The 10,000-nt window shown below is 39.1% G+C and overlaps 1 protein-coding gene across 2 annotated transcripts in view; it reads right to left on the bottom strand.

The window, feature by feature from the left end:
* Nucleotides 1-10,000, bottom strand: part of asic2 (acid-sensing (proton-gated) ion channel 2) — a 535,781-nt gene that overhangs the window by 25,489 nt on the left and 500,292 nt on the right. For both annotated transcript variants that reach the window (XM_058416405.1, XM_058416397.1), the window contains 2 exons: nucleotides 6,162-6,306; nucleotides 5,164-5,220 (listed from right to left, as the gene is read on the bottom strand). In XM_058416405.1, the coding sequence (XP_058272388.1) occupies nucleotides 5,164-5,220; nucleotides 6,162-6,306 (202 nt within the window). The remainder of the gene's footprint in view (nucleotides 1-5,163; nucleotides 5,221-6,161; nucleotides 6,307-10,000) is intronic.

Raw genomic sequence — 10,000 nt, 5'->3', positions numbered from 1 at the left:
TAATCACACTCTCCGGTGTCACCCAAATGTTCCCTTTTGAGTCTGGTTCCTCTCAAGGTTTCTTCCTCATACCATCTAAAGGAGTTTTTCCTTGCCACAGTCGCCTCAGGCTTGCTCACTAGGGATGATTTTGTCTAACATCTAGGACATTTTGCACTATATTTTTTGTTTCTTATGTTCTGTAAAGCTGCTTTGAGACAATGTTAATTGTTAACAGTGCTAAACAAATAAAATTGAATTGAATTGAATATACAGACAGTTATAAAAAAGCATTTCCACTTCAGCTTGTACTGTATGACTGTGCTGGAGACTCCTTCCATGAATGTTAAATTCACATCTGCTTAACAGAAAACCTTTCTCAATATTAACAAATAGATTCATTTTAAAATCCAACAATTATTATTAGTCTTGGATTACATGGAGCGTCTGCTATACGAGTCCTTGTGAATGAGCGGTTACTTTCAAGCGGTTCATTTCAAGATGGCGCCGGTGAGGTCGGATGCCATCACGACTGCTCACAACTTGCACAATAGCACAATTTGCACCACAGTTTGTACTACATGCACATTTTGACACTTTACCAGTATATAGGATGTTCTAATTCATACACATCACTGTACCAAACTTGGGTCCAGTCACTGTATTCAAATACTGATTATATTATATTATATTTTCCCCAATATGCACTTAGCGTGGGTGGTTTGTTATATTTTTATCCAAAGCTTGGTGGCATGACATCCTGTGAGGACCCTTGACATGGATTGCTTGGCTTGGGGCAGTTCTTTGTACTTTGTACTCAGTTCTTTGTTAATTTGCTCTATTTTTTAGATCAAGGACAGCCATAAGAAGCACTTCATGTCGTACTGTGTCGTGAAACAATCATGTATAGAAGGAGCTGGATCTTTGAGCATCATACAGTAGCTGCTGTGACGGTAGAACAGAGCAGTCGAAAAATTCTCGAGAATTCAACAGCACTGTGGTCAAAGATAATAACAGCTATACGGGAACTCTAACTCAGAAGTCTGTCCTTTGCTTTTACAACCGCTTTCATATCGTGGGAACAATTTTAAGATCCTCTCAGCTGTAATATTCAGCCCAGCCTTCACACCGTGCCTGGCATCTCTGTCCTCACTCCGCCAGATGACTTTGCCCATCTCTTGACATTTCTGTTTTAACTCTGACAGATTGTCGTCTGGTCTGGAAACTGAGAAGGTCATGCCAACAACACTTCTTCCTTCTGGTTCTTTTCACACTATTGATTTTGCCTCATGTTTCAGATTGTTGTCTTGTTGCAGGATTACGTTTGCATTAAGATAATGCCTGGCTCGGGGGCACATCATTTAAACTAATTGATATGCACCAGCACCTTACTGAACATTTAAACATCAAGCAGAGTCTCTGGGATTAGAGTTAGACCAAGAGACAGAGATATACAGAAGAAATCTCAGAAATTCTCATCTGTTATCACAGCTGCAGGATATGAAATACTGGATACAGTGGAACCTTGGAATATGGATGCTCTCCCCTAGCACTTTTTGCCTTAAGAATTAAAATTTTGCAAGAAATTTGCATCGGTATATACGAAATATTTTTGGCATATGATCCAACCAAACCCGATGCCGACTAAGTTGCGCGTACATCTGGGAGCCGTTCGAAACTTGTTTGCGTCAGCGGAAAGCCAAGCAGAGCCAACTGAAGCTTGTTTATTAATTTTAAGAATTTTTCAGTCGGCGAAAGCTGTTTCGAAAGAGTCAAGCCATGATACGAACCTTGCCTTCAGCATGCGTTCAAAAGTTACGCGATTTTTCATGCATTTTTTTGTTGACAGATTGGTGGAGAGGGTGGTCTGTTCTATTTTTAGCCCAAGCTTGGTGGCACGACTTCCTGTGAGGACCCTTGACATGGAATGCTTGGCTTGGGTCAGTTCTTTGTAAGCAGCCATACAGTTTACATACGCTTCTTTTTGGCAGTATTGGTAATATTTTAGGTGGCTGGAATGGATTATCTGCATTTCCATTATTTCTTATGGAAAAATTTGTTTCGCAATACAAATTTTCACCTTAAGAACTCGCCTCCAGAACGAATTAAATTCTTATACTGAGGTTCCACCGTATTTTTAATGCCTGCATGTGACTGAAAAACAGTTTTCCTGTTTCTACCATTCAAACTTTATCACTTTATAGCTTCAAAAGCACCAAATAGAGGAAAGGCCATATGGTGAATGGCTGTCCATTACTTTGTTCATGTCTTCGCTAGAGTATGGAAATAGCTGTAGGTTATGGTGAAGGCTGGAGGCTCAATTTCCAAAGAGTTTTTTTCCCCTTTATCTAACACTTCTGCACTCTGGTTCCTTATCAACGGAACAGAAAGCTGAACTGATAACTTTCCTCCTGAATACTGGAGTTTGGCACTTCTAGCTGTACTGCTGTGTTCATTTTTTAACATGCAGAGGTGAAACACAAGCCATTTCCTGCTGTATTTGAACAAGAATATGCTTGTTTTTAAAAACAAAATAATATATCCGCTAAATCGAGTAACTGGAAAATGATTTAACCAAGAGGCAAAGATGGGAATTAAAAGAAATTGATTTTGTTGGATTATTTAGACAAAAGTGTAAAAAAAAAGTAGTTGGGGGAGTTATTGAGGGAGTTGTTGAGGGGGTTGTTAAGGAGAGTTGTCATGGGAGTTGTTGGGGGTGTTCTTGAGAGGGTTGTTGAGGGAGTTGTTGTGGGAGTTGTTGGGGGTGTTCTTGAGAGGGTTGTTGAGGGAGTTGTTGTGGGAGTTATTGAGGGAGTTGTTGAGGGGGTTGTTAAGGAGAGTTGTCATGGGAGTTGTTGGGGGTGTTCTTGAGAGGGTTGTTGAGGGAGTTGTTGTGGGAGTTGTTGAGGGGGTTCTTAAGAGAGTTTTTGGGGGAGTTGTTGAGGGAGTTGTTGGAGAAGATGTGGAGAGGAGTTGTTGAGAGGGATGTTGAGGGAGTTGTTGGGGGAGTTGTTGAGAGGGTTGTTCAGGGAGTTGTTGGGGGATTTGTTGAGGGAGATTTTGAGGGGGTTGTTGGGGGACTTTTTGAGGGGGTTGTTGAGAGGTTGTTGGGGAAGTTGTTGAGAGGGTTGTTGGGGGAGTTGTTGAAGGGGTTGTTGGGGTAGTTGTTTAGGGAGTTGTTGAGGGAAGTTGTTGGAGGAGTTGTTGAAGTTTTTGAGGGGGTTGTTGAGAAGATTGTTGAGGGGGCTGTTGGGGGAGTTGTTAAGAGGGTTGTTGAGGGGGTTGTTGGGGGAGTTGTTAAGGGGGTTGTTCGGGGAGTTGTTGAGGATGTTTTTGAGGGGGTTGTTGAGTGGTTGTTGGGGAATTGTTGAGAGGGTTGTTGGGGAAGCTGTTGAGGGGGTTGTTTTGGTAGTTGTTTAGGGAGTTGTTGAGGCAAGTTGTTGAGAGGTTTTTTTGGGGAGTTCTGGTGGGGTTGTTGATCGGGTTTTATAGGGGAGTTTTGGTGGGTTTGTTGAGGTTTTATTGGAGAGTTGTTGAGGGAGTTGTTAAGAGGGTTGTTGAGGGATTTTTGGGGAAGTTCTGGTGGGGTTGTTGATTGGGTTTTTTGGGGGAGTTCTGGTAGGGTTGTTGAGGGGGTTTTATGGGACTGTTGTGGTGGGGTTGTTCAGGGGGTTGTTGGTGGAGTTCTTGAGGGGTAGTTGAGGGGGTTGTTGAGGGAGTTGTTCAGGAGGTTGTTAAGGGAGTTGTTGAGGGAATTAACTGATTCACATAAAGTCCATGTGTGTAACCTTGTGCAAGACAAGAGAATAGTTGAAGGTGTGTGTGTGTGTGTGAGAGAGAGAGACAGAGAGAGAGAAAAAGAGAGTGACAGAGCCAGAGCAAGAGAGTCCAGTCTCTCCAGTCTCTGTGTATACTTTTTAAAAAGCTTTTACTGGTTGAGCTTGTGGAGGCCATACGGGCCAAGAGTTTTGGTTATTGTTTGAATCAGAATTCACATCACAACACCAAGGAAAGTTCATGGAAGGTACATATCAATTCTTTTCTCTGTTCTGGCACCTAAATGGTGGTTTGAACTTTCTCTAAATGTCCAAACACTCAATCTGAGTCACTGGCTGTCCTCAAAAGACCTACCTCTTCATAAAATACTTGACCTAGCACTTAAAAAAAAAAAAGGTCTGTGTTTCTCTTGCCATATTTCCATCTGAGTTTTTTGAAATGAACTGATGGTGACTGTGACCTAGTGAAGCAGTCTGATTATATATATATATATATATGATGGAGACTTCAAAGCTCTTCTGTAAATCTCTCTGGATTAGGGCATCTGCCATGAATGTAAACATCAGCATGAGATCAAAATGTGATCTCTGTGACTTTGATCATGACAGATTAGTTCAGAAAGATTTCCTGAGACTTTCCACACACTAAACAATTCTACAACACCTCGCTGATGGAAGAGTTCAGAGCGAGGCCAGCGTTGTTATATTGCCGTATTCTATCTCACATGCCTGTTTACACAAATGCCAGAAAATGCAGGTTTGACCACTTGAACACTTTGCTATTTATTTTACTCTCAGCAATCTTCAATAGTCACGCTCTCACGCTATCTCACACCCTTCTGTGGGCGGGGCATCACCTGGTTATGTCATCACAGACCAGACTTAATGATACGCTTGTACTGTTCAAGTCACCAGAATCCTGTGAAGCAACTTGTGGATAATATTTGAGGGGCATTGTATCATGGATGTGTTGCTGACAAATCTGCGGCGCCGAGGAGACGAAAAGTCTAGCAGGATAAAAAAACACCTAACAAACACCATTACATAAGAAACTGAGGCTATTAGTATCAGTAATAAAGTGGCCAGGGAGTGTATGTATGATTTATATGTTCCTTGTGTGCATGTGTGTGTGCGTGTGTGTGTGTGTGTGTGTGTGTGTTTTAGTACTGTGTTTCCTGATAAGGGAATGCGTGTGCATCTTGAGCAGCTCGTTATATTTCAGAGAGTTGAGTGAATAAGTATTAGATGAGAGATTAAAATTCAGAGCATGGCTCCTTCCTCCGCTCCCTTTCATGCTGTGTGAGGCGGAGTCTGATTTTAAAATGCTTTTAACTAGTCAGATGAAGGGAGCATGTGTGTGTGTGTGTGTGTGTGTGTGTGTACATGTGTGTGGAGATGCAACACTCACCGAGTGCAGGTTCAGCACAGTCCTTATACTGTTCAGGAGTGCAGTACGGAGAGTCTCCTATAAAGAGAATTAATATTCATTTATTATAGACTTACAGCTCCATTCTTTTTTTTTCCTTTCATTCTCTAGCATTTATTGCTCATCAGTTTCTGAGCACAGGATCAGTTTCAGTGGCTGGAGCAGTGACGTTGAGATGTCTTGAATTTCATTCTCAGTAACTGCAGCCAGCTGTGACGGCAGTAATGCAGCTGGAAGGTAAATCCCCACATCCTACACAGTGACTTCTACAGCTGATGCGCCTCATATTACATACAGATTTCTTATTATTTAAATAAAAATGTATAATTGTTGAATGGTGAAGCTTTGTGTGAGATGTTCGTTCCTGAAATATTTATCAAAAGGAGTCTCCAGTGTCAGTGCTTTGTATCAGTCACAGTTAAAGCTTTCCCATGCAGGAAAGTCTTCATTTTCTTGACTGATTAACTTTCAAATAGGAAGCAAATAAAGGCTGGTGAGGGAATTAATCTAAATAGAAGCTATAATGCAAGTGATAACAGGAAGTAACTTGTTTCGCAGATGTTCCACAGCTTTGAATGTGACATAACTGGTTACAAAATGATTGTACTGGTTGTTAGTGCGAGTGGAGTTACAGACTTCACGATATTCAGTTATTGGTAAATAGTCAGTAGTCTGGGTGGTTTATATTGAGGCATGTCGTTGATTTATTTCCTCTACACCAGCCCTGAGTCATTCACCACCTCAGCCGTGTGATATTTGTTGGTGTTTTTCATCCATTGTTGTACAGGGTCAGGAGACGACACAAGCATTTCCATGGCAGTTATTATACTCCTACAGTGTGAGCTATTTTAACTGATAATAATATAGCAAATGACTGTTAAAAATAAAATCAATAACATTTCAATCCTGCATCATGGCACAGCTATAACTGTTGAAGATTAAAAGAGAAAGGATGTGGATGGAGAGATCTAGAAACAAACCGGGCATGTAGACCATCCTGCAGTTACAGTTCTCCACGATGTAGCGTGTCTCACACTCGATACGGCACGCTGTGACACTGTACACCTCAAAGAAGCCCAGAGCCTGGGACACACACTCTCCCCATGGAGGAGGCAAGTATGTCAGCTGCAGGAGAGAGAGAGAGAGAGAGAGAGAGAGAGAGTGAAGAAGAGAGCGAGACAGAAAAAGAAACAGGGAAGAAGAGAGAGAGAGAGAGAGAGAGAGACAGTAAGGAAAGGAGAAGGAAAGGAGAGATACAGAGAGAGCGAGAGCAAGAGAGAGAGAGAGAGAGGAGGAAAAAAGAAAGGAAAGAGAGATATAGAAAGTGTTTTATATACATTCATAGAATTTACACAATGCATTTTAAATAGATAATCTGTTGTGCTGAGAGACATGGTATATTAAAATCTATTCACACACATACACACACACACACACACACACACACACACACATGTCTCTCGAGTCATGGATGTCTCTTGTGCCACACATTAACAAGCAGGTGCTGCATTCCGAAGTGGGAACAAATGTCTGTGCAGATGTCATGCAGCTTCTGAAGAGCTGGAAGATCTCAGAATTTTTAACAAGAATCAATGCAACACACACACACACACACACACTCCCAATAGCTCTGATCCATGGCAGTGATCCTGGCAGTTAGAGAATCAGAAACTGAGGCTGAAAGAAAAAGTAAGCCTGCTATTACACTTGGCCTTTTTTCTTCTTCAGAGTAAAACATCTGTTTCACACAATGGTCACAGTGTAACTATTAGAACAGCTAGTATTGGTTACTGAACTAGTCTTCTTACGATGCAGATTAGACTGATCATCATCAGCAACACAGACTGGTTCAGATCTGATACTGAGGAGGTTTTTTACTCTTTTTTGTGTGTTCAGAAGCAGAAAATCATGAAAGTCTGAGATCTTATGCAACTTGACTGTAATCGGCAAATTGGGAATGAGGTCATCATGTTAGAATAATAATAATAATTATAAAAAATATAAGTATACTCATACTTTAATAGTCATTTTGTACTTAGCCAAGTAGCTATTTCCTCTTTATTTGTATTTATTAATATTTTATGTATTAATAGTTATATTATATTATATTATATTATATTATATTATATTATATTATATTATATTATATTATATTATATTATATTATATTATATTATATTATATTATATTATTTGTGATTTCTGACAATTTTTATGCGAGCTTTGTAAACTATAAATGTAAGATCTGGGTCCTTACATATCACTGTAGAGGTCAGACGTCAGAAAGTTGCACAATAATTCTGCTCTTTACAGATTATGGACCCTGTAGTTTTGCCTTTTCTTTGGGAATAATGTAGAAAAGTTACTGAATTCACTCTCATTAATTCTTTCACTTAAAAAAAAGTTTAATAATTATTATTTTTTTAAATAAACCTGCAACACAGGTTTGGTGTACATTCTCCATAATTTACATACCAACTCTGACTCCCCAGTAGCACAACATGCCTGATAGATAGATAGATAGATAGATAGATAGATAGATAGATAGATAGATAGATAGATAGATAGATAGATAGATAGATAGATAGATAGACAGACAGGCAGATAGATAGACAGACAGGCATATAGATAGATAGATAGATAGATAGATAGATAGATAGATAGATAGATAGATAGATAGATAGATAGATAGATAGATAGATAGATAGATAGATAGATAGATAGATAGATAGACAGACAGGCAGATAGATAGACAGACAGGCATATAGATAGATAGATAGATAGATAGATAGATAGATAGATAGATAGATAGATAGATAGATAGATAGATAGATAGATAGATAGATAGATAGACAGGCATATAGATAGATAGATAGATAGATAGATAGATAGATAGATAGATAGATAGATAGATAGACAGGCAGACAGACAGGCATATAGATAGATAGATAGATAGATAGATAGATAGATAGATAGATAGATAGATAGATAGATAGATAGATAGATAGATAGACAGACAGGCAGATAGATAGACAGACAGGCATATAGATAGATAGATAGATAGATAGATAGATAGATAGATAGATAGATAGATAGATAGATAGATAGATAGATAGATAGATAGATAGATAGATAGATAGATAGATAGATAGATAGATAGATAGACAGACAGGCAGATAGATAGACAGACAGGCATATAGATAGATAGATAGATAGATAGATAGATAGATAGATAGATAGATAGATAGATAGATAGATAGATAGATAGACAGACAGACAGGCAGATAGATAGACAGACAGGCATATAGATAGATAGATAGATAGATAGATAGATAGATAGATAGATAGATAGATAGATAGATAGATAGATAGATAGATAGATAGATTCAATCTGATTCAGTACCACACAGGAGGGCAGTCAACAGAACAACAACTAACCGTCCACCGGTCAGCTCTGAAACACAAGATTTCATAATGTGCTCTGACTAATGATTGGGAAGCTCAGAGAGACGCTCAGAGAAAAACTGCAGGACGACCTGAAAGCAGCAGGAACGACAGAATAAACAACGCAGACGTCTCTGTTCCTACACTTCATACTAAACTCCTCTGGCAGAAAAGAGCGAGATGAAGGTCTAAAAGCAGTCGGACAAAACACAACAAAACGTGTCTGAATAGTTATTTCACCTCACTGTAGGAAAGGAAACACGGCTGAGAAATCTGCCAGGAGAACCAGGTGAAGAATGATCTTTCAACCTGAGAATGTTAGGATGATATTTTAAATTCTGACACACACACAAAATTTAAAAATACACACACACAAATATAAGCAGTAAAAAGAAAACCTTAAATATAGAATAATTGAAATAAAAGGCAGCAGTGCAGATATGAAGCACAGTTGTAGATATAAATATATTTACATCAGTAAAAGTTTAATATTATTGATGTGAACTGCCTGACAATTTGTGTTACCAAGTTCACAGTCTAGTCTACTAGTCTATTCATATACGGTAATGTGAGAGTGTGTAGTAGAAAACATGTCTGTCTCACTCTCTCTCTCTCTCTCTCTCTCTCTCTCTCTCTCTGCCCCAGATTAAAGAAGCAATATCCAAGCCTGATCTCTATCAGAAAATAATATCTGCAGGGGAAATGAAATTTTGCCGGCTGTGTCAGAGATTAAATCAGAGCTACGCGTGTCAGCTGAGGAAGATGACATGACTTATGGCTTATCCTATTAGCCTAGGCATGACAAGAAAAAACAGCAATCAGAGCTGAAAGTCAGTGTCATGGGGCAGAAACTCAAAAGACCACTTAAGCACAGATTATTCCATTTAGCTGGAACTCGATACTAACTGCTTTAGCCGGCAGACTGCAAAGCTTCGAGGTTATAAAGCAAAAGCCAAATGACTTGCAGAATGCGGCAGCCTGGAATTTCCTGAAGTGGTCCAGCTTTGAGGTGAAATCTTATTCTTATGAGTTTTAAAGAGGATGTTTAAGGAGATATCTAATTAAAACATGACGTACACTCAATTCAATTCTGTATGGTTGGTAAAAAGGAGAGGAAGTTAAACATATGAAAGCATTAAGGAAGTGCATTAATCTTACTATTACTTAAAGTCCAGGAATAAACCAGTTCTTTATCAACAATCTAACCTACAAGACAGTGTCAAATTGTACAATATAGCTTACAAACATGTTAAAAATATACACGTGTACATTCTTCCTACACTGCAGAGGCAGAGACGAGCAAAACACAATAATAAATATGAAAACAATTCATGGGTATAGTTTGTGAATGGAATTCTCACTGCTGATTGGACGAG

This window comes from Hemibagrus wyckioides, linkage group LG02 (genome assembly GCF_019097595.1).
Source record: "Hemibagrus wyckioides isolate EC202008001 linkage group LG02, SWU_Hwy_1.0, whole genome shotgun sequence".
Lineage (NCBI taxonomy): Eukaryota > Metazoa > Chordata > Actinopteri > Siluriformes > Bagridae > Hemibagrus > Hemibagrus wyckioides.
Note: the sequence above shows the minus strand (reverse complement) of the source record. Positions and strands in the feature narration are given on the sequence as shown.